The 25033-nt window shown below is 34.0% G+C and overlaps 4 protein-coding genes across 4 annotated transcripts; 2 read left to right on the forward strand and 2 right to left on the reverse strand.

Annotated features, from left to right (window-relative positions):
• The first annotated feature begins 4060 nt into the window (after nucleotides 1–4060).
• LOC149897153 (uncharacterized) lies at nucleotides 4061–7036 on the forward strand. The gene is made up of 3 exons (XM_090116657.1): nucleotides 4061–4566; nucleotides 4697–4797; nucleotides 6224–7036. The coding sequence occupies exons 1-3, from the start codon at nucleotides 4326–4328 to the stop codon at nucleotides 6914–6916; spliced, it is 1035 nt and encodes a 344-aa protein (XP_089972783.1). The 5' UTR covers nucleotides 4061–4325; the 3' UTR covers nucleotides 6917–7036.
• Nucleotides 5336–7712, reverse strand: LOC149897154 (uncharacterized). Its single transcript, XM_090116656.1, has 3 exons — nucleotides 7440–7712; nucleotides 7045–7357; nucleotides 5336–6168 (listed from the first exon to the last, which is right to left on the reverse strand). Exons 1-3 carry the CDS (start codon nucleotides 7709–7711, stop codon nucleotides 5377–5379), a joined length of 1377 nt encoding a protein of 458 aa, XP_089972782.1. The 5' UTR covers nucleotide 7712; the 3' UTR covers nucleotides 5336–5376.
• A 4892-nt stretch (nucleotides 7713–12604) lies between these two features.
• Nucleotides 12605–13489, forward strand: LOC149897155 (uncharacterized). Its single transcript, XM_090117033.1, has one exon. It carries the CDS (start codon nucleotides 12605–12607, stop codon nucleotides 13487–13489), a length of 885 nt encoding a protein of 294 aa, XP_089973159.1.
• Nucleotides 13490–13809: 320 nt separating this feature from the next.
• LOC149897156 (splicing factor C9orf78) lies at nucleotides 13810–23074 on the reverse strand. The gene is made up of 2 exons (XM_090116769.1): nucleotides 22532–23074; nucleotides 13810–15938 (listed from the first exon to the last, which is right to left on the reverse strand). The coding sequence occupies exons 1-2, from the start codon at nucleotides 22950–22952 to the stop codon at nucleotides 15439–15441; spliced, it is 921 nt and encodes a 306-aa protein (XP_089972895.1). The 5' UTR covers nucleotides 22953–23074; the 3' UTR covers nucleotides 13810–15438.
• Nucleotides 23075–25033: the final 1959 nt, after the last annotated feature.

Consider the following 25033-nt stretch of genomic DNA (forward strand, 5'->3'; position numbering starts at 1 on the left):
GCTGCACTCCACAGTGTTTTCTCTTCACTGGAAGGGAATTCGCTTAATATGTGGTGCAAATTTTTTAACAACGAAGCAGCGCCAAATTTGTTGAAAATCGTACAGTATGTATGTAGTATTCCCATATCTAATGCTTTTGTGGAACGAATCTTCAGTGTCATGGGAAATGTAAAGACCGATGAAAGAAACCGTCCGTAAAAAGGAATTGTGCGTTTTCTTTAATAACAAGTAAAGAAAACGCACAATTCCTTTTTACGGACGGTAATAAACTTTATATATAACAAATATTATAAAGAGGAAGGGTTTGATTTTTTGTTTGTTTGTTTGTTTGTATGAATTGAATAGGCTCCGAAACTACTTGGCAGATTTGAAAAATTCTTTCACTGTTGGAAAGCTACATCATTTCTGAGTGACATAGGCTAGGTTTTATCCCGGAAATCCCACGGGAACGGGAACTATGCGGGTTTTTTTTTGAAAACGCGGGCGAAGCCGCAGGCGGAAAGCTAGTCTTTAATATAAATGTTAGTTACACTGAATTTAAAGATGCCATTTCAGGCAATAAGACTTTATAACGCAGACTTACACACAAGAGTAGGAGATAGACACTGTTATGGCACAAGGAACAGAAATAAAATTGAAATGCCATTTTATCGGTTAGCGAAAGTTAAAAACTCATTTATGGGCCAAGGTATAGGCAGAATTCCTCATAGTATCAAAGAGTTTAGTAGTGCTAAATTTAAAAATTATGTAAAAAACGTATTAGTTCAGAGAGCCTATTACAGCATTAAGGAATATATGGAAGATAAAAACCCATGGAGTTGCTTCCCCCGAAATCATACCAATGAACCTGAATTTACCCATAGACGAAGTTGATAACCTGGATACTACACCAACCTCTAACATGCCTAATGATAAAATATATCTACCGGAATTTGTCTCAAAAAACCTGGATTATCCTAAGGATGAAGTTGCTTCTCCCGAAATCGTACCAGTGAACCTGAACTTGCCCATAAATGAAGTTGATGACCTGGATATTACATCAGAAAACCTAAATTTCCCCATGGATGAACAAGATAGCCTGGAAATAAAATCAGAAACTTTTAATTTGCCTATGGATATTGAATTTAATTTGAAAGATATTGATTTCTTGCCTATACATATTTTGCCCGATGCAGAGTCTAATTCTCGAGGACCAGGTTTTGATGAATATAATAACCAACTGAACTGTACAACAAAAAAGAGTTTAGATATTTTACCAGATAATACCTGTAAATCACTTAGTTCAGGACCTAGTTCTACTAAACTCGATATATTAGAGGCCAAAAACAAGAACAAACGTCTAACAAAGAGAATTACAAAAAGTAATGCAACTTTAATAAAAAAGCATGACATTAAATTTCTTATTTGTAATGGTTGTGATTGCTCAATTCTTGACAAGAAAACAAAATGTATGGCCTGCAAATTATTTTACTGCGATGACTGCGTTGGTGGGCTAACAACAATTGATTATTTGTGTGATAAATGCTTGGGAGACAGCGATGAAGGTAGTTTGGCTTGTTAATTAATATTTTCGTTGGAGTCAATGTGCTCACACATGTTTATATTGTTTATGAAATATTATATTTTCTTTAACAGATTCAACGTGTCGTACGTGTTACACCAAATGAGGGGGCTAAAAGCAAAAGCGCCACTGTCCATTTTTTCTCAAACTTAACTAATAATGCCATCTGGCGGTGTTTTTTATAACCTGTCGGATGGTTCAGCTCGTTTGAATGCAATTTAAGCACTGTCCCATCGAAAATCGAGTTCAAAAAGTCGGTTGAGAAGCTAAAACGATACTGTCCTCAACAGTTTAATTGCAAATACGCCACTGTCCAAATTGACCAATCACAGCAGTCGCAGAACTGTCAGCCATGACACTTTTGTAATGGCGTCGCATGGCGTCGGATGATTGTTGCTAGTCAAGTCGTGTGAGTTTTGTTATCCATTTTAAGAGTTATTTGTGTGTTAAATAAACAAAATATGGAAGAAAACGTCGCAGAAGTACCTCCCGATAAGGCGAGGAAAAGAATCAGGGCTCCGGAGACGTGGAAAAGAGCAAAAGCGAAGGTTCAAAGGTAGGTGTTTTCGTCCTGATAAACGTGCTAGTAACGTCAGTCAAAAAATGCGATGTTGACTTAAGTATGATAAAAAAAGTATTATTTTGACGGTGTTTTGTGCTCTGATTTCAATGCATGTTTTCAATACAATTAATTTGTTTTTGTAAGATAGGTTCCTGGTTTCACCCGCTATCCTGCATCTTTTTTTATGACTTTTGGCAGGGCCTTTTGGTTTATTAGTCTGGTTTGTTTTAAATGTGATCTTTTGGTATTGCAGATATTCGGCTAAGACACCGCCTGGTTTACCTTCATGTACAGTGCGACACAAAAGAGATGAAAATAAATGAGGGCGCCACCGTCGCTCATATAGCAACACTGATACTGCGACGCAAGCGATCTTGATACTATAGAATAAAAATCCAAAAATTCATTTAGATAATCTAAAATAAATACCGCGATTTAAACCGTTATAATTGTTTCATTGTAGCAATAGTGTAATTTTAAGACAAAAATACATTAGTATTTTAATTGACCTACCTAGGTCAAATTTTACTTAAATGTATTTGGAATTAGTTATTTTATAAAAATCGGTCAAGTGCTTAGACTGCAGAGGCGCACATAGAATCAAACATACAAACAAACAAGCATACATGCAGCTCAAACACATTACCCTCTTTCTGGGTCCGTCGGGTAGAAAAAAACAAGGCGATTTGAAAACCACATATTTTTATTTTTTTTTGTAGATAAATTTTGTACATTAATATAATTCATTAAAATCTAAATATTCTACTCCTTCAAAGGACTGATCATCACTCTGTTTCGAAGTACTGGCAAGAGGGTACGGGGCATCTTCAGTATCTGTAAATATGATACAGTAAATATGATTTTTTTTATTATGGTTTGATTGATTAATAGATAGATAGCTGTATGAAAACAGTTATCACTATACTATGTAGTAAAATCTAAACTAGGTACTTTATTTGAGGCTGGTTGGATTGGACTTCTTGACTCAAATTGTGCTGGTCGCACTATAAAAACTAGTTTTTGTTTACATACAAATAACCTCAAATTAAATTGCGAAAACGTAATAATCGCCATTCATACATACATTAAACACTCGTCACTAATGGAATATTCTATTTTACGTAGTACTAAGCAAAAATAAATGGAATCTCACCGGTATATTCTGCTGTACGTTTGTAAACGTTTTCCAAATCAGTCAATAAATTTCCAGCTTGAAATTCGGACAAACACCGAATAAAAACTTTATACACCACATCACGGACACCGCTACGTTTAACCTTTTTCATGATGTCTCCTTTTTTATTTAAATTTCTTGTTCTAAATAACAATTTTATCTCAATAATTCTCCACTTCACGAAAAAAACAACAAATTTTTATTCAACTTGACAGCTACATTGCCAATTCAGGGTTGCCAGGTAATGAAAAACGAATTAGTTCCAAAATAATTAATTTCATCTCTTTTATGTCGTACTATAATCATGGCCAAGATAATAAGCATTTTAAATGCAAAAAAATAACAATGCTGGATATACAAAGTTTTCATGGTGAATTTTATAAAACAAAGAACAAAAAAGATCAAGACGCTTTTATACTAAAACATTGTAAAGTTACAAAAATCAAAAGACGGCGTCCGAGAGTGGGTGTACGCAAACCTACAGAACATACAACTAAACTTTATGTTCGGAGGAGAGGAGATACGAAACTACTTCTAGTGTGTCAAAAAACTTTCTTGGGGATCTTGAACATATCAGCACACAGAATTAGAAAAGTTTCCCAAACATTTACAGCTACTGGGTCAGTAGTTCAAGAAAGGAGAGGAGGCGATCATACCTCTGCTAAAAATAGAAATAAGCTTATAGCAGTCAAAGCGTTTATCGAGAAATTTCAATGCATCGAATCCCACTATTGCAGGTCAACAGTCATCAGAAAGTATTTGTCATCATCCTTATGGTACGTTTACACGCTTGCCAAGCCTTAGCAAGGATCGACAATCGCAAGCATGTAAAAAGGGCGTTTGGCTTGGCTTGCGTGGGCTTGTGCCTGCTTGCTTCCGATCCAGTCGAGTGTCGGTTTTTTTACGCAGATCAAAGGGCGTTTGCGGCAAGCGCTTGCGATGCATTTACATGTTGGTCCGCGTTTAGTAGCCATCGTGATCTCGCGATGAGTGCACGCTTGCTTGATTTTACAAAAAATAAATAAAAAATGAGTTGCTGGTCGAATGAGGAGAGTCTTTCGTTTCTAGAACATTACCAACTGGAACCATGCATCTGGAATCCGAAAGATGCAAATCATAAAGATAAGAAGAAACAAGCAGATGCATGGATTCGTCTTTCTAAACTTACTGGAAGGCCAGTAAAGGAAATAAAAAATAAAAAAGAGATATTGATGACTACTTTTCGCAAACACTTGAAAAAAAAACGTGAATCTATGCGTTCTGGCGCAGGTATGTTCCTACGATACATTTATAATTATTTTGATAGTCTGCAAGGTGTAACTGTTTAAAAGCGTTGGTTAGTTTCTCGATTATTCCATACTATCTCGCTCTAATTTTCGATGTTTTTATTTTATTTTAGGTGCCGAAGAAATATACAATCCAACTTGGTATGCTTACGAAATCATGGAGTCATTTTTACTACCAGTATATACTTGCAATGAAGGGATAAACACCGAAACAGTAAGTAAATAAATTTATTTATTCTAAGGGCCGACTTTTCAATCCTTGGTTTAAAATTTATCCGTCCAATAAAGTATTATCGTAACATTTTAAAATGCCACCTGTAAACTGTCAAATACGGACAATAAGAATACATTTTTGAAATGGTAGTTTAATGCGTTATTGGACGAATAAGTTTTAACCAACGATTGAAAAATCAGCCCTAAAACATATAATAAATCTGTAGAAGGGTCAATTCTGTACATTGAAAATATTGAAAAAATAAATAGCAGGGGGTGTTACTGGATCGATACCAAACCCAAATATGTGATTAAAAAAATTTTTGTCTGTCTGTCTGTCTGTCTGTATGTGAAGGCATCACGTGAAAACTAACGGTTCGATTTCGATGAAACTTGGTATAATTATACCTTATTATCCTGGGCATAAAATAGGATACTTTTTATCCCGGAAAAATACGTAGAAAAAAATAAATCTTAATTTTTCCGCGCGGACGGAGTCGCGGGCGGAAGCTAGTTCTAAATAAAAAAAAAAACACCGGTTGGTTATTATACCTACATTTATTTATACATTTTTATCAACTTATCCAATCCTATTAAAATATGAAGTAAATTCTTCCCTGACTTCTCTGGCGTTCACCGGAGATCTTCGTGGTATTTGTGGTAAATTTTGCAATGCATTATATTCGTCGTTATCTCTACGCCATGAACCTGGGGTAACCATATTTCCACTACTGTCATATACGTCAAACGAACTCTGAGGAGTATATCGATTTGAAGAACTTTTACTTGTTCTCAAAAAGTTATGTAGTAATACACAAGTCATCGTAAATTCCGTTACAGTTTGTGGTTCTAAATTGATAGGGCGTCTGAATATTCTGAAAACTGAGGTTAAAATTCCAAACGTATTTTCAACTACAACTCTGGATCTAGATAAATTTTGGTTAAATAACCTTTTTGGTGAGTCTACTTCATGGTTTCCAGGGTAGGGTTTCATTACGTGTTGACTCAATGCAAAAGCACCGTCAGCTAAAAACACGTATGGAATATTAATATTCGATCCTGAAAGTGGACATGGTGGTGGAAAATTTATCTCGTTTCTAATTATTCTTTTCCATAGTAAACAATTATTAAAGACGCCGCCGTCACTTATTCTTCCTTGACTCCCGATGTCTGCGAATACAAATTTGTATTTGCTATCCACTAAAGCCAAAAGGACAATGCTAAAAGTTTTCTTATAATTGAAATACTCTGTTCCACTATGCGTTGGGCTTTCAATGACTACATGCTTGCCATCCAATGCACCTATGCAATGTGGAAATTTAGTCCTGAATCCTTCTTCTATATTAAGCCATCCTTCTGCTGTGGTGGGCATCTGTAAAAAGAAAGTAAATGAAGTGTAAGTTTAAGTATATTATTTTTTTTTGCAGCAATCACAACAAATAGAAGAAGATACAGATCAGACAGAGGATGACCCTCTGATAAGAGACCGTACAAGTACGGTTACCACACCATCCAGACCACCATCTAGATCACCATCCAGACCACCATCCATACAAGCTGTTACTAATAAACGTCGTCGCCCTGCTTCTGAAACGGCTGAAAAGCAAATGGCCGTGGCTTTTGGACAATTAACAAATGTTTTGGGTCAAAGGCAGAATGAAAATATACCTGCTCACAAAGACGATGATTGCGATCTATACGCAAAATTATTGGCTATAAAGCTACGTGAACTGTCAACTGATGAAAGAAAAATTATGATGTACCAAATAGATGGGTTGTTTATTAACAGAATCAGTCAAAAATCAAATGAGCGTCATATATATTATTCTCGACCATCGTCAATGGCTGGTGCGTATTCAACACCATCTCCTGCTTATTCTGAACCTATTCTTAACAACCAAAGTTTTTTTCCCTCTCCAAACACACAAACTTCTTATTCAGCGCCAGACATGGCAAAACATATACCAACTCCAATAGCTCGAGCTCCGTCTACATCAACAGCACCCTCGTCATCTATTCGTATCATATCGGACCAAATCATCAACCCAGCCTCACGTGAAACCAACATTATAAACATGGCTATGCTGAATGCTTTCGAAGATTTTGATTCGTCGACATAATTCTTATTTAAATTAATAAATAATTAAACAATAAAGCATTCGGCTAACATACATTCTTAGAACAGATTTCCTATGATTCTATTAAAATATAAATAAATGTATAACATAATGTTTTGTTTTATTCCTACCTTAACTAGATCCTTTAGAATTTCATTAAGAGCTCGGCAAACTTCACGAATGATTATTGATATCATAGAGACAGATACTTTAAATAAGTAGTGAAGGCTTTTGTAAGAATCACCAGATGCTAAAAATCGTAGCGTAATGGCAAGACGAAATTTGGCTGGTATAGCTTCTCTGAAGTCTGTATCATGCTTGGATATCATTGGTGAAATTTTTTGCAGTAAAAACTCAAAATCAGAATAGCTCATTCGGCAGAAGTTATCAAACTCTCCAGATGGTTCATATAAAAGTTCATTAAATTTCTCTTCTATAAATTGTCTGTAACAAATAAAATATATCGTAAGTATTGTGGCATAACTCAACTGCAACAGATAATGGTTAAATCAAAATAGGTAGATACCTGGTACGATTATGATGAATCTTTTTCATCCACCATCTTCGCTGTCGTCGAGCTCTCCTTTTTTTTATTTCACTTTGCTTACATTTCAAATAAAAGTACGTTAAACCAAAAGCAATAGCCGTCACAAGTTCGGTGTCCGCCATGCTTGGATGTATATTGCAGACTGACGCATACACAAGCGTATAAACGCCTTTCAAACGCCAAACGAGATTTGTGGAGGCTTGGGACTGTTTGCAGTTTGCCAAGGCTTGGCAAGCGTGTAAACGTACCATTAAATATCCGTAAAATATGGAAACTATACTGTCAACAATGCGAAGAGGGTATGAAAGTTCTAGAATGCTATTTCAGATCTGTTTTCACAAGGTGTTACAATTTAGGATTTGGCAGCCCTCGAACCGATACCTGTTCAAAGTGCAGTGAGCTTACAGAAAAAATTAAATCATGTACGAGGACTTCTGAGAAAGCATTGTTAATGGCTGAAATGCGGGTCCATAAATTGAAAACACGAGCATTTTACAGACTCTTGAAGGAAAAAAGAGACGATTTAATGGTACTTTCATTCGACTGCCAAAAAAACCAAGTACTACCTAAAGTATCTGACCAGGCCGCTTATTATAGCCGACAACTATATATATACAACTTTGCCGTTGTCAGGACTGTTCCGGAAAATACATTGAAGCGAGAAAATGTAACACTGTACACTTGGACAGAAGACGAACATCGTAAAGGCAGCAATGAAATTGCATCAGCCGTTTTCGACTGTCTCCAAAACACATCGTTCAATGAAAATATAACCACTGTAAGACTAGTAGCCGATGGATGTGGAGCTCAAAACAAAAATACCACAATGGTTGGAATGTGCTCTAACTGGTTGAATCGTTGTGCACCACAACATATCACCTCAGTAGAATTGGTATTCCCTGTTCCTGGCCATTCTTTTCTGCCACCGGACCGGGTATTTGGTTTGATTGAAAAAGAAATCAAGAATATGGAGATCATTCTAACTCCCGATCAGTACATTGAAGTATTTGAGAAGTATGGTACAGTTAAACGTTTTGATGACGTATATGACTGGAAATCGGAGTTAGAAAAAGTAGTTCGAACACCTGGGAACTGGCATTTCCAATTCCAGCAAACAAAACGATTTTATTTAAAAAGAAAGCCAAATCGTATTTTGGTAAGAGGGGAAGTTCATTACAATGCTGACGCGGGGCTGAGTAAAAATATAATGAAAAAAAACAAAACATTGACTGGTTTTAATCCGAACCGCATTAAATATAAAAAAAATAAAAATAAAAATAAAATATATATAAAAAAAAGTAGTATTAAACAGGGCAAAATTGGAAGATGTAAAGAAACTACTGCAAAAACATTTCGGTGATGAATGGGAGAGCCGAGATGATATTAATTACTAGCGGTCCGCCCCAGCTTCGCCCGTGGTACATATTTACGTTTTCTCTACATAAAAAACCATCCTCGTACTTCAAGGAATATAATAAAAAAAGAATTATCGAAATCGGTTCAACCGTTCTCGAGTTATGCGCTTACCAACACATTTTGCTATTCATTTTTATATACATACTAGCGGTCCGCCCCGGCTTCGCCCGTGGTACAAAAAACACATCTTTTCTCTACATTAATACCATCCTCGTACTTCAAGGAATATAATAAAAAAAGAATTATCGAAATCGGTTCAGCCGTTCTCGAGTTATGCGCTTACCAACACATTTTGCGATTCATTTTTATATATAAGATTACAGGGAAGTTCTGAGCCGAGCTACTGGTGAAAATGACACTCCAGAGTATGAAGAACAGATTTGTGATGCAGCATTACAAGAAACAGATATGAGAGTTTAACACAAATTTGTTCTAAAAATAGACGATCAGACGAAATGATTCAAAAAATTCCTTGTCCTTGATACCTGTACAAAAATATATATTTTTCATAAATATGTACAAAATAGTTTTATTTGGTTTCCTTTTTTGCTAGCTGTACCATACATTTACTTAAAATATGTAAGGTGCAAAAGCGTCACTTTGAATATATTCTTTTGGATTAGGGTGGTTGCCCCGAATACCAGCCCTGCCCCTAATACCAGCCCTTTTGCCTTTTTTCTTTGATAATAAGTTTTCTCATGGGGTATCCTATGAATTTAGTCAGTAAAAAAAATATTTGCACCCAGTACTAACTATATTCCAGAATTGGCAGCATTGGCATGAATCTGTAAACGTCAGTAGCGAATAAAAACTGTAGTGAGTGGACGTGAGCCATTTTGCTATTTCTATGCTAAGTTTTGATCTACAAAAATGGGATCTACAAATAGTAAAGAGGAATTTATTTTGGCCCAAAATGCAGCAGGAGCAAATAATGCCGATATAAGACAGCTAGCGAACCACACAAGTACTGTGGAATTACTGTTTATTTACGGTATATACAAATTTTATAAAAATTGTCACAAAAAATGGATTGTGAATGAAATTACGAGAAATTCCTTAAGAAAATCTATACAATGGCGTGGACGCATTCAACGTGATATAAAAAACGATCCACAAGCTATAGCTGCCGGTAGAGGTGATGTATACAAAGCACAACATATCTTAGTAGACAAATTTGTGTGGGATGATTTGTTAGGTTGCTGTTTGCGTTACAGTGAAGATGCATTTAAATTACAAAATCTTTACGCACAAGCGATTTCTCTACATCGCAATGTTTATGTCGGTAGCAAGGAAGTCACTAGAAAAACTATTAGTACAAACTATTTCAAAGTGATTTAATTAATTTAAGAACCACTTTACCATACTAAGTGAAAATTTTAAAACCTAAGCTAGTTTTAAAAACAATTGCTTATAGACTGAATTGTTTATTTTTGATATCATACGTAAACATGTGCAAAATAGTACTAGTAATAAAAGTCAAATAAAAATGATGAAAAGTAAGGTAAGCGGGTGTATTTAATTAGACCCAGTTTGACCTCAACTTTACTATGTTACTGATAGGTCAGATATACGTGACTGTCCCCTGAAATATTGAAGAGTTTTGATATAGTTTTTCTTTATTTTGTGAATTTTTTTTTATATTTTTGAAACAAATGCATTCTCAAATACTGATTGGCGTATTTTGATTGGATTTGCCCTTTTATTTTATTAATGAAATAAAAGTTAAAAATTGCATTTTCGTAAAAGTTTCGAAAACGGTCATGACAATTTGTTACAAGTTACCTACAATAAGTAATTATTTCGTTTTTAACTAGAGTTTAAGTTTATTTGCTAGACAGGACAATTATTAAGCTACTACATGCCAAAAAAACCCAATTCTAACTTTAGTTTTATTTCAAAAGCAAAATATTCTTAGGTAACGTTCTGGACCAAAAAACGTGCCTAAGTTACTATTTTTCACTATTTCATATAAAATCGGGGTTTAAAAAAAATTCAAAAACATTTTTAGTAAAATTTAATTAATCTATTACTCTAATAAACTAAGAATTACCCAAAATACTGAAAACAATATTCAGTAGCATATTTTGAGAGGTGGTATCATTTGAAAAAAAAAAGCCCTTTTCCTCTTTTCCCAAGTTTTTCGCAATTACTGAAGAAGCTCCCTTCAAAGACGTTAAATTGAACCGAAATTTCGTATCATCTGCAGCACCTTACAGATGAACTAATACGTCTGCGATAATCACATTTACCAATAATTAACAACGGACCCTTACCATATTGATGTTGAATTGCTGCCAGAAGAACTACAGGAGCAAGCATTGGAAATTAAAAATGATTCTGCTGCAAAATACGACTTTGAAAAAATGCATAAGCCCTCCTTCTGGGTTAAATGTCTTCAGATTTATCCCAGAATAGCAGAAGCAGAACTGAAACTGTATTTACCCTTTTCAAGTACGAATCTGTGTGAGAAAGCTTTTTCGGTGGTTGTTGTTATTAAAACCAAACACAGAAGCAGGCTGGACATTGCTGGGGATTTGCATTGGACGACAGTCGACAGAGCCCGTTCAGCCTAGAATTGAAAATCTAATAAAAAAGATGCAAGCTCAGACTTCCTACTAAAAGTGCATATTATGGTTATGTTGAATGCTTTTGTTTGTGTTTTTTCAATAATTATTTTATAACTGTCTCTGGTAGAAGCCAAGAAGATATAATTTCAGCATTCAGATCGTTTTTTATTCATGAACGCGACATGAAACATATCGTTGTATGGGCCGACAATTGCGCAGCCTAAAACAAAAACTGGGCGTTTATGAGTTTTCTGGTGAACATAGTAAATAGTCAACTGATTGCTGCTGAATAAATTACAGTAAAATATTTTCAATAAGAATTCAAAAAGAAGCATAGTAAAAGTGATGACAGTATCCGATTTTTACAGTTATGAGGATGCAGCATAAAATTCGAAACATGGAACCCAGAGTCTATCTAAAAGACATCATGGCAGTCAGAGCCGAAAGAGGAGCGTTTACAATAAAGCAAAGAGCTACCCACTGATGATAAACGAAAGAACTAGATTTTCTACAAGTCAAAATAATTAAAAACAAATGCTTTCCTAATTTTGCAAACAAGAATTCATCGAGAGGAATAACAAAAGAACGAAAAGATACTTCTATCTTATTCGTATTTTTTACTTATCTCGTAAGTTTAACCAAAAGCCTCTCCTGGTTTCAGGCATCAAAAGTACTATTGACTTCAATAGTACTTTTGATGCCTGAAACCAGGAGAGGCTTTTGGTTAAACTTACGAGAAACATCTCGAACTTCGAACCTTCCCGAACTTCGACTAAAAATATTTAATTAGGTAGTTATAAGTTACAATGATAAAACATTGTCTTGTCACATCTCAAATTGTGCCTTAAAATAAAGAAAAGTAATATTAACGATTGTGTACTTTAACTACTATTAAGATTCATTTTGCGAAGTGATTCCCACTGTTGCTTAAATCTTTCATGGTTTAGGACCAAAAGATGTTCGTCGCTTCGCATATGAATGTGCCACAAAATATAATCTTCAGATGCCAAACACATGGCATGTAAATAAAATGGCTGGCAAAGATTGGTTACAAGGTTTCTTGTCAAGAAACGACCGTCTCTCCATAAGGAAACCAGAAGCTACCAGTTTGAGTAGGGCAACTTCTTTTAATCGAACGAATGTTGCAGAGTATTTCAGGTCATGGATAGTCACAGATTTAGAGGGTCTCAAATATGGAATGCCAGTGAAACGGGCGTATCAACTGTCTCCAAACCCTCTAAAATTATAGCGGCTAAAGGGAAACGAAACGTTGGATCAGTCACATCCGCTGAAAGAGGAACCAACGTTACATTACTGGTTGCTGTTTCAGCAACTGGTGGTTCCGTGCCACCATTGTTTGTGTTTCCCAGGAAGAAATATCAGAATCATTTTGTGCGAGATGGGCCTGCAGAATGCATAGGTGCAGGAAATGCAAGCGGTTGGATGACTGATGTGGAGTTCTTGCAATTTATGAAACATTTCATTAGCTATGTAAAACCAAGTAAAGATTCTCCTGTATTGCTTCTAGTAGATAATCACTGTTCTCACCTCTCCTTGCCTGTATTGGATCTAGCCAAAGATAATGGAGTAGTGATACTTTCGTATCCACCCCACTGTTCACACAAGCTGCAGCCCTTGGATGTGTCAGTATTCGGTCCACTTAAAAAGTATTTGTCATCAGCACAAGATGCATGGATGCGTAACAATCCCGGCAAAACCATGACTATATATGACCTCCCAGGAATAGTTCGAACTGCATTACCATTGGCGCTAACTTCCAACAATATTTCAAATGGGTTTCAAAAAACGGGCGCTTATCCATTCAATCGAGAAGTTTTTAATGAATCGGACTTCGCTCCAAGCTATGTGACGGATAGACCAAACCCTAATAATCAACAGGCAACAAATTCTACGTCTACTGAGCCGTATAATAATTCTGAGTTACCCGCAGCTATTCAAACTAATCCACCTATTTCATCTACATCACCAAGCTTGTTAATACCTAGCGACCCAGCAGCCGCTGATTTATCTACCGCTTCATCATAAAAAGGAGGACAGTTCTAGTTCTGAAGAGGAATGTTTTTGCTTGGTGTGCTGTGAATCATACCTGGAGAGCATTCCTGGGGAAGGCTGGATGCAATGTTCTAATTGCAAAGGTTGGTCCCACGAGAAATGTATTAATCCTTCAATGTCATCCTATGTATGTATTAATTGCGACTCAGATGACGAGTCATTGTAAAAAAGTTATGTTAATGTTACATTATAGGTTTCGGAGCAAAAAGCTGGACTAATTAAGACTGAAATGCTGTGCCATAAGTTAAAATAAGTAAAGTTGTTTAGTTTATTTTAATTAAAATAAAGACTGGTTGATTTCAAATAGTTTTCATTTATTTACTTGCTTTAATTAACCTTAGAAAACTATTTAATTACACTGGTCCTCTTTACCCCAGCACCGGTCCTTTTTACCCCACCCTTGGGGCAAAAGGGACCATTCGATTTGAAGTATCTGGGTTAGATATAGAAATTACTTATGTTCACTTGTTCGAACGTTTTAAACTTGTCTCTTACTAATGAAAACCGCAATAAATAAGAAACTTAATGCACATTTGGTTAGGATGCAGTTAAAAAAACGATGAATTGCTAGTCAAAAATGAATCATGTTTCCTGACCATTAGTGCACTAAATAGGTTACTTGTTGCGGTTATGACTAGTAAACATTCTTTCTACATAGTAATAATACTTACCATTATTGTATATTTTATTGATTTTTATATCGGGAATAAATGCGGGAAAAACATTAAGTACCACATAATATTCTCTACATTGTTATACATCATGTAGTGAAAGTTTCAATCCGATACCATGTATAGTGATGGAGATACAATCAAAACAAAAATAAAATCTTTTCCGGCGTTTTTCTTGAAATCAGGTTTGACCGAGTTATTGCACCTTTCGTAGGGACGGCAGTTCAGGCCACGATATGATTTCAGCTAACATACATAATTAACCATAAAAATATAAGGTATAGGTCTACCAGAATCTGATGGCATATTTATATTTAAGAAATAAAAGATTTTTATGTGGCAACTTATTTGACAACTATCAAATTGGATGTCAAATTATTTGTCTTTTTTGCAGTTGATGAATAATTTTTAGGATTTTGTCTAAAAAATCTTCGAAAATGTCGAAAAAGCCGTTGCGATCACAAGCAAGAGGTGTTGTTTATAATGTGTATAGAAAAACATTCGATGAAGAAGGGTCAAACACATCACAATTTTCAATTTTGAAGATTTTATTGGTAAATTGGACTTACCCGTTTTGATACCATAAATTAAAAAATATTATATGTAGGTAACTATAATATTGTTTGTTGATTAGAATATAATTTTATGAAAACTTATTACAGGAGTTTCTAATACGGCTATTCGTCAAGTCCAAGCTGTCCAAGTCAATTTTATAATGTGTGCCTGTTAATACTTACGAAAATAAACATAATTTTATTTTATTTTTATTTTATTTTATAAAAAATTATAAGCAGTTTTGATCTACATTATCATTATATCGATATTTTCACATGGCATACTGGTAATGAATATACAAATATAGGTATGTGTAAATAATAATATGTATTACCTGTATAAAAGTAATTTGTATAATTGTATATTATACATGTAAGTATGTACCTACATAATATTAAGTGGATATCTCATTATTAAGTACAGTATTGTCCACTTATGTAATGTGAGTAATGATATTGAGGACAAAATAAAAAATAAGCAGTATCAAGATCGTTCAGTCCATTTTCCCTAGGGTTGCACACTCAAAATTTTGATTTCCCTAATTGCCATCAGATTCTGGTTTACCTATACAACTTGAGTATTCCCTATACCAGCAGAATAAGTCAGAAGAGACTTATTCAATTGAAGACATTATTTAGTATTTAAAAATATCAATTTCCACTTACTACATTAAAATTACAATGTACTCAACACACATTAATATTTCCTGAACTGTTTCCTAAACTTCTCATAATGATAATCATCAGTTGCTCTTTCGCCTTTTGCTTTTTTAACAATTTTGTCAACACTTTCATCTATTGATGTTACAACTCTAGCTTCATTCTTTACAATTTCTTCCTTTTCGACCTTCCTCTTCTTAACATTAGCGTTCTCTAAATTGAACCGATTATGTTGTACAAAATTTACAGCCATGTTGGTGGGAACAAATTGTGACGGTCCATCCTTTTTATTTTGCCGCTCCCAAAGTAATTTCATTTTGGCTTCCTCTGTCGCTTCAATATTTTTAATTTTAGCTTCTATACCTAGATCAACTTCTGGAATGCCGCTTAACATTTGATTCGATAACATTTCCTCAGACTTATGCGTGGAGGAAACCCTCAAATGTTCTGGTAATGATAGCAATGCCGCTTCTTCAGGTGATAAATATTTTAATGTGTCATTTTCATCATTTTCTTTTTTATGTTTATCACTTCCTTCTGAAATTACAAAAAAAAGGACTAGTTTCATGATGTGTTATTTATTGTAGAAGTATGATCTTAGTTTAAGATGACACAACTGAAATCTTTTGCAATAAATAGTTCATAAGTGAAGAGTTCCTTTATTTATTGAAGTTTATAGGTAAAAAAATAATAATAGGTTAGTTAGTAATCAAATAAATTGTCCACATAAGAGCTATTATGGAGAATATTATTTACTGAAATCACAATTATATTATACAAACATATCAATTTTATTATACAAACATTACTTTGTTAAATATTGTTTTATAGAACATAATATATATTTTAATCAACAACCTGTATTAGTTCAACCAATTAAAGCTTGTGTTAATGTTTAGTGGTTTGCTTCTTTCAAACAATTATATAAAAACAATAAGTTTGAAATTTGATATAAGATCAACTCGGCGAAGACCGTCTGGCGGGTAGGACCGTACAATAAGCAATGACAACCCGAACTTCAAAAACTTTAAACTGTTTTAGTTATTAATAAATTGGCATTGATGGCACTATTTACAAAGAGAAAAAATGACATCTAAAGTTTAGTCGGGTTGACAACTTGAGAGAAGAAAGAAGAAAGAAAATACGTTTATTTAGCAAACAGACCTCGCAACACGACCAGCACCACGCTGGCATAAAAAATATTTTAAGTGCTATTTGTTTATTTAAAAGAGGATTTGTTTGGGTAAGTTCATTTATGATCAATATCTTTAAGTACCTAATTATAATATTAGAATGTAATAAAGCATATTTTTTACGAAGTTACATCTAGTGGCAAAAACTTAACCTCAAATTGAAATAGTGGAGAAGTCCGTCTAGTACTTGGAGGGAAACACGGCATATGCCGGCATATGCCGGCATATGCCGATCTTCGCCATTTTCAGATGTCACAAACCTTTTACGCTTAAGCTAATTTTATGACTGATTCGTATTTTTCAGCTTCTAGCGTGATGAGTAACCATGAGTTTTACTCTTAAACTAGATATTCGTGTTATCGGTTGTGTCGTATCGTACTCTTAGTAACATGTTTTCAACGAACGTTTAGGTACTTACGTGGACGTTTTTTAAAACAACGCTAAATACGACGATATCGATCAAACCCTACTCTGAGTTACAAATGTCAGTGGCGAATATTCCATTTTTTTATTTTATGGTTTAGGGTTTCTATATTTCTTCAGTTTTTTAAGACTGTATTAAAACAGTTTTTTTTTTTTCAGGTAATATTAAAAAAACACAATCTATGGGAAAGTATGAAAGAAAATCAAATAGAGGGTCCTACTCGAAAGAAAAATTAAAAGAAGCCGTGCGAGAGGTGGAATGTGGCATATTGAGTGGATACAGTGCGTCAAAGAAATTTAAAATACCTCGGATGACCATACGACGGCTGTAGAGTGCGCGCGAAAAAGAGCCGTTGACCCATTTATAATCTATCCATATTTTGATCTCCTCGAAAGTAAAATACGTGAGTTAAATTTGGAAAATAAACCGTCAGCCATATGGAATCTCGACGAAACGAACTTTTTCAAGGACCCAGCCAAAACTAAAATCATTGGTGCTAAAGGTCATGCAGCAACTAGGATTATTTCTTCACCTGGACGCGATAACACTACAGTTCTACTTGGTGCCGGTGCTTCAGGAGAGAAGACACCGCCTCTAATTGTCTACAAAGGCAAGAATGTATGGGATACATGGACATCTTCCGAAGCATATCCAGGGACATCTTATGCCGCAACAAAAAATGGTTGGATGGAGACAGAGGTGTTTGAATTTTTTTTTTTTTTTAAGTTTTTTGCCTGCTGTCCAAAACCAACGCCCAGTACTCCTTATAAACGATGGACACTCCACACACGTAGGCATAAAAATCATTGAAGGGGCTCGCAAAGAAAACATAACAATTTTGAAATTGCCGCCGCACACCAGTCATATTTTACAACCATTGGATATTGCAGTTATGAAGTCGTTCAAACACCGATGGGATCCCTAATTGGTTCGTTGGCAGCGGCTGAACGTCGGGCGTGTTATGCCAAAAAGTGATTTTGCAAGAGTAATTGGACAAGTATATATATGCTGAGATAGATCCTCAGGTCCTACGTAATGGATTTAGAAAAGCGGGAATATATCCTGTAAACCGTGTAGTGTGAGACCCATTCGTTAAAAAGTCTTCAAATAACGATTTTCGTGGGACTCACTTCCGCCATACGAACTACTGATATCCTCTTAATGTTTTTCTGAACACAAAAAGTGCGGTTGTCACTTCCTAGGGGTATGGAGGGGGGAGTTATGACGTAGCAAAGATGGCCGTCGAGCCATTCTATTATGCGGTATATCTAGATAACTACTGGACCGATTTACTTAAAAAAGGTGTCAGTTGAAAGATAATTAAATAAACATTATTTCATTCCTAGGATTCATTTATGTAAAACTAGTAACAACTGAAGTATTTTCAAAAAACAACATTTTATGAAATAAATTTTTTTTTAAATGTAAAAAATTCGGTAACCGTTAGAATTATGAGAATTTAGCTTATAAATAGACTCTAGCTGAAAGGTTGAGGACAACAAACTGTTGCCAATTACTTCATCAGTAAAGTCAATTTCATTGAAAAACCTCGAAGTAATATCATGTCAATGTAAAGCTGGTTGCTGTTCATCCCGTTGTGGATGTAGTGACAAAAAACAAAAGTGATTGGAAAGGATATGCAGAGCATATTCTTTCCCGTTTAATGAGTATCTTTTTACGAAGTATGCATTGGAAGTGCACCCACTAACATGGTGGCAATCACTTAAGGGAAATTAAGCTCGGACATGAATTATCTAGCATGCCAACTGCATGCTGCAGTTGCTTCCTCTGCAGGAGTAGAAAGACTTTTTTCTACATTTGGGTTGGTACAGTCCAGATTAAGAAATCGTTTACCAAATGAAAAAACCGCGAAACTTGTTTCAGTTTTTAAAAATATGAATAAAAAAAATACAATCTCCCAGAGTGGCCAAAATTTAGAGCATTTGGAGGAATCCTTATTAGTTGACTAAGTATTAAGTTAAATTATTTCTTATTTTCTTTCAATTATCTTATTAGCTGACTGACTAGTGTTATATTTTTTTTTTTTTTTTTTATTGTGTGATAGGGAAGCGCTTGACCACGATCTCGCCTGATGGTAAGCTGAGATGTGGCCTATGATGGAGCGCGCTTCCCTAGAAGGTACCCGTTCACTCTTCGCTTGAAGACCCCCATATTGTACTCGTCGGGGAACACATACTCAGGAAGCATGTTCCAGTCCCTCGCGGTTCGGATGAAGAATGTCGATCCGAACCGCTTAATAATATAATTAAGTTAATTAAATTAACATTTCGCAATAATAAAATATCGCAATAATAATAATTTCCCATTTGAAATTGTTTTATTTATCTTTCCCATTTGTAAGTTTAAAACCTGTTTAAAACAATGTACACTGGGGTAGATCCCTTTAAAAATAATAAAAAGTGCAAAAAAATCGCAGTCGGATGAAACCCATTAGAAAAGGAGGGGAATATGATGAAAATTAAAGGAAAAATAAATTACGGTCAATCCGAGTTCGGGAAGTGGGAGGGGGGAGCTTTTAAGAGAAAAAAATGGTTTCTCTCGATTTCCGACAAAACTACAAGTCCTACGGAAAAAAGTTCAATGGCAAAGTTGTAGGTAATAAAAAAATCTACAAATTTTGTATTGACAATTTTTTCACATAACCTCAAAATTTAGGTGAAAAATTCAAAAAACCAGGTTTTTGGTTTTTTATTTTTAACTACTTCAAAATTTATTTTTTTTCTACGACATTTGGTAGAAACTTGCTTTATTATGTCCCAAATACACTGTAATTTATTTGATTGAAAATATTTATTTTTTCGCCTTATTTTGAATTAATACCAAAAAAACAACCTAATTTTCAATCGAAAAGTCACCCGTCAAAATATCAGCTTTTTTCAAAAACTTTGGGAGCCCTTTATTCATCAAAATCTCTACTTTTATATGGTGTAAAAAAAATAAACCTTACCATAGTAAATGTTCTCAGGAAATGCTTACAAACAGTGTCATAATTAGCTTTTACTAAATCAGGCACACTTCTCGAACTCTATATCTTCTCTTGTATCGGCTTTTCGGTAATATTTCAAAAGAAAAAAAATTATCTGTTCTAAGTATAATATTTTACAGCATATTCAAAAGCAAAATAATGTCGATAAAAACATTTCAGGTAGTTTGAGAAGTGTGCCTGATTTAGTAAAAGCTCATTTTCACACTGTTTGTATGCATTTTCTGAGAACATTTACTATGGTAATGTTTATTTTTTTTACACCATATGAAAGTAGAGATTTCAATGAATAAAAGGCTCCCCAAGTTTTTGAAAAAAGCTGATATTTTGACGGGTGACTTTTCGATTGAAAATTAGGTTGTTTTTTTGGTATTAATTCAAAATAAGGCGAAAAAATAAATATTTTCGGTCAAATAAATTACAGTGTATTTGGGACATAATAAAGCAAGTTTCCACCAAATTTCGTAGAAAAAAAATAAATTTTGAAGTAGATAAAAATAAAAAACCAAAAACTTGGTTTTTTGAATTTTTCACCTAAATTTTGAGGTTATGTGAAAAAATTGTCAATACAAAAGTTGTAGATCTTTTTATTATCTACAACTTTGCCATTGAAATGTTTTCCGTAGGACTTGTAGTTTTGTCGGAAATCAAGAGAAACCATTTTTTTCTCTTAAAAGCTCCCCCCTACCTTTTCCCGAACTCGGATTGACCGTAATTTATTTTTCCTTTAATTTTCATCATATTCCCCTCCTTTTCTAATGGGTTTCATCCGACTGCGATTTTCTTTTGTTTCAAAAATTATCTACTCTAGTCTAATGTATGAAACATTGATTTAAAACAGGTGGAAAAAACATGTTTTTTTTTACAATTTGTTTTAAACTTGTTTTAAGCATGATGTTTTAAACAACGATGTTTTTTTGTAATAACCCTGCTTAAAACACTTTATTTCATAGTTTCGGCGTGTACATAAGCATAATTTTATTTCATTATAAATATAGAAAGGGAGAACATAATATTATCTCTCTTTTAAGTTCAATTCCTGCGATAACTGGAAATCTTTCAATAAAGGTGATTTAAGTGCCAAAACAAAGTTTTTTAAAAGTAATGAAACTGTTTTTAACACCTGACTGGAGGATTGTGCCGGACTTACCCGACAAACGCTACTTTTTGAAATTAATGCAGATTGGATAAACGACAGCACACATTGAAATGCATTTTAAACACATACACATACACAATGTCTTTCTTCAAGTAAATCGACTATTTATAGGTATTTTTCTCATTAGACGGTCTTTTCCGACATGGTAGTAAATTCCGTCTACTTAACCATTTTTTCGAAATTGAATGGTTTAATTAATCGATAAGCTTAAAGCAATATTGACAATATTTTTTCATAGTCATCCAAATATTTAATCACCTCATTGTATAAAACTTGCCAAAAATATAATAGAAATGGCAAAAAAATCTAATGAATTAAATTAAATGAAGTATGCCGATCTGCGCCGAGTTGACCTTGCTAAAAATTTATATTCATTATTTATGGTACATTGTTAGGCCATGTTGAGATTATTTCAATATTTACTTAATAATATACAGTGTAAACTCTATATAACGACACTCCATTTAACGTCAAACTCCGTATAACGTCAAGATTTGTCGACTTTGGTTGGTTTATATTGTTGTCTATACAATAATACACTCCATATAGCATCACGCTCACTCTAATTAACGACCACAATAAGACATTAACACTAGGAACTAGGACTAGGAAGTACTGACTAAGTTGCCGAAATCAATGAAAATGTAGTTGTGTACATTCTTTTTTACTGACATACCGAAGATTCTCAGAAATGCAGTCGTAGAAAAATAAAGAAAAAATTCTGCATGCCGAAGAAGATGGACGATCTGCCAAAAAATTTAAGAAACCTCAATATGAAGACCTTGATCAAGCGATGATAACATGGTTTCGTAGGCAATGTCAAAATAATATTCCTGTCTCGGGACCAATCATGCAATTTTCCCTTTCTCTCCATTTAACGACCACTCTCTATAACGTCGAAAAATGCACGGTCCCTTAAGTGACGTTATATAGAGTTTACACTGTAGTTCAAAATAACTGTTTGCTATAATGTCCTTGAAGTTGAATGCTGGACACTTATGGTGCTTATTCAAATTCATTGTGCAAGTTCAACCCAATTTAGGTCCACTCTACTCTGATTATTATAAATGTACAAAATTGTATCATGATGCTTGCATAAATTAATATGGTTTCTTATGTTTTGTAAAGGTTATATAATATTAGTAGCTGCGACGTGCGGTTTCACCCATGTGGTTCCGCTCCTGTGGGTCTAATATATAGCCTATAGCTTTCCTCGATAAATGGGCTATCTAATACAAGAATTATTCAAATCTGACCAGTAGTTCCTGAGATTAGCGCGTTCAAACAAGCAAACAAACTCTTCAGCTTTATAATATTAGTATAGATAGGAGTAAAGAAATGAATGAATACCTTTTCGTTTTGCCAGTTGCTCTTCAATATACTTCATCATCTCTTCATCTTCGTCCCGTTTATTTGTTTCAGCAGAAAACTGAGTACCAATACCCGTATCATAAGCATCATCAACTTGTTTGATTTTGCCACCTTTCAACGCTTGCATATTAATCAATCCGCCGGATTTGACTTTAAATGGATCCTTACATGTAATTTCATCTTCTAGTGTTGTTTTTTGTCCAGTCGCCAAAGCAATAATACTCACACCGTTTGGTCGTTCACGAAGCCTCTGAATTTCTTTCGCCTGTTCCAATTTTGCCAAAATTTGCTGTTCATCCTCTTCGTCTTCGTCTTCCAATTTAACTCGTTGACGCAAGTTCTTCTTCTTTTTAGGTTTAAATTTAATTTCTTCTGTTACTTGCGTTTCATTGCTTTCCATGGTAATAAACTGATAAACACAGGTTGTTTCAAAACAATGAACTCCCGCGAAAGATAAAAAAAAACAATGGCTCGATGAAAGTTACTAAAAGAATATATAAATCTACGATGTGACGATATAAATGCATACTCAGAGGAATAAACCTAATTCCTCTGAGAATGCATAAAACCAAAATTCTGAATTCAATTTGAAGCAGTCACAGAATATCTATTATTTTATGAAGCAGTAGCACAATGAAGCAGCTAAACGGAAACCACAGGGCACAGAGCAAGTATGACCATAGAGTAAAGTAAAAAAGTGCACGCCTCATAATTTTTTTTAAATAATTATTTATTAATTATTATTTTTGTTTATTTAATAACAATTAAACCACATCGAATCAGACCCTGAAAAATGAAAGGGTTCTATTCCTGAGCATACTCAAGCGTAAGAGAAAAAAAAGACTCGATTAGTAAAGTATTTCGGTCGCTATCGTGTTAACAAGAAAATCCTCCGCACATACAGACACACGGACGTCCAAGACAGAACTTTTTTAAACTGTTTTTTAACTAGTTTAAATAACAAAAATGACATCAAAAATATCATGAATGTTAAAAATAGTGTTTTTTCTTAATATGTGTGTGTATGTATTATCTTACAAGTGCAATGTATGATACATAAAGACATTTTAAGTTTGAAAAATCAGATGTTTTGCACGAAGTGACAGTAGTACCCACCTCAACGCTTCGCTTATGAGGCGTGCAATACTGAAGTATGACGGAAACCTACGGAAACCATTAACCACATTAACCAATAACCAGCTGGAACTGACGGAAACAGAAACACAGACAGTGAACACAGATAACTAATTTAGACATGGGTAGGTAAATGCGTGTAAGAGCGTTTTCACATTATCCGATCCGATATCGGATATCGGACGCCGATAGCCGATATCCGATATCGGATACAATTTGCCCTTTCACATTGTCCGATAAAATCGTTCCGATATCATCATGAGTGTTGCCAGAAATTTTTAGAGAAAACTAAACTAAATTGCCAGTTGATAAAAAAAGGTAGGTATAATTAAAAAAAAATCAAATGTTATATCATAGTTGTACATGTACATTAAAAATAACTACGTTAAAGAAAAACAACTTCAAAAAAGAAAAGTAAAATGTAAAAATAGATTTGATATCACAAATTTCTGCATATTATTTAGATGTGCTATTTACTAAATAGTTTTGATATCGATTATTTGTATAACATAATATACTTATGTTAACACATTATAAATTAAATAAATTTATATCAATACCTGCTACAACCTAGTATTAGTTAATAGTTTTAGTAATACATATTAGTAAATACCTTTCAAAATCTATTAAATGTATTTTTAGCAAGACGTACCTAGTCATTTAGTCATTTTTTCACTACATACATTTATAAAAGTTCATGTAATACCTATTACCTATGATAAATTTATTAAGTGATACAATCTTTGTTCACATTTTCTTTTCTTTTTCTTATTTCACTCTAATATCCTAAAATAATATTGTCACTCGTTCAAATATATTTTTAATAATATGATTGTTGTAATTTCCTGTAAGTAAAGATACATAAATTATTTTATTGTCATAAGCAATTATTTTAGAATTAAGAGTTTTCAAACTTTGTATTCTTTGTTGTAAATTCAAAATAAAAATAAAATCGGTGTGAAATCTCCTCCTTTTTTGAAGTCGGTTAAAAACAAATTACTCAATGACAACAATACAATAAACAGCACAACCAACATCCGAGTAGGAGGAGGAGCGAGGCAGAATAAGATAAAATAAAGATGATAGACATTAATGTTTTCGAAGATAGATATTTGAATTTAAGAACGCAATCAATATATTTTTGTTTACTTCAGTTCAGCCAATTGCCGTATATTTTAATACGGCAAATAAAAATACCTGCCGTATAAATCGTATTTTAAATGCCTATAAATACTTAAATGTGTGTTTTTTTAATAAAAAAAGGTTTCTTTTAATAGAGTGTTTCTTTAATATAATGCAAAGAATTTTTTTAAAGATTGAGCGCCCTTTAAGACTGAAAATACACAA

The sequence above is a fragment of the Colias eurytheme genome, chromosome 26, assembly GCF_061535395.1.
Source record: "Colias eurytheme isolate Ceu_HAF_F1 chromosome 26, ilColEury1 Martin Lab GWU primary, whole genome shotgun sequence".
In the NCBI taxonomy this organism is placed as follows: domain Eukaryota; kingdom Metazoa; phylum Arthropoda; class Insecta; order Lepidoptera; family Pieridae; genus Colias; species Colias eurytheme.

What these genes read in the sequence shown, in the direction of transcription:
- LOC149897153 (XM_090116657.1), top strand. Translation starts at nt 4,326, where the DNA reads ATGAGTTGCTGGTCGAATGAGGAGAGTCTTTCGTTTCTAGAACATTAC. An exon ending in ATCTATGCGTTCTGGCGCAG is followed by an intron (nt 4,567 to 4,696) that starts GTATGTTCCTAC and finishes ATTTTATTTTAG; the next exon opens with GTGCCGAAGAAATATACAAT. An exon ending in AAGGGATAAACACCGAAACA is followed by an intron (nt 4,798 to 6,223) that starts GTAAGTAAATAA and finishes TTTTTTTTGCAG; the next exon opens with CAATCACAACAAATAGAAGA.
- LOC149897154 (XM_090116656.1), bottom strand. Translation starts at nt 7,711, where the DNA reads ATGGTACGTTTACACGCTTGCCAAGCCTTGGCAAACTGCAAACAGTCC. An exon ending in ATTCATCATAATCGTACCAG is followed by an intron (nt 7,358 to 7,439) that starts GTATCTACCTAT and finishes TATTTGTTACAG; the next exon opens with ACAATTTATAGAAGAGAAAT. An exon ending in TTCTAAAGGATCTAGTTAAG is followed by an intron (nt 6,169 to 7,044) that starts GTAGGAATAAAA and finishes TTCTTTTTACAG; the next exon opens with ATGCCCACCACAGCAGAAGG.
- LOC149897155 (XM_090117033.1), top strand. Translation starts at nt 12,605, where the DNA reads ATGGATAGTCACAGATTTAGAGGGTCTCAAATATGGAATGCCAGTGAA.
- LOC149897156 (XM_090116769.1), bottom strand. Translation starts at nt 22,952, where the DNA reads ATGGAAAGCAATGAAACGCAAGTAACAGAAGAAATTAAATTTAAACCT. An exon ending in GCAACTGGCAAAACGAAAAG is followed by an intron (nt 15,939 to 22,531) that starts GTATTCATTCAT and finishes TTGTAATTTCAG; the next exon opens with AAGGAAGTGATAAACATAAA.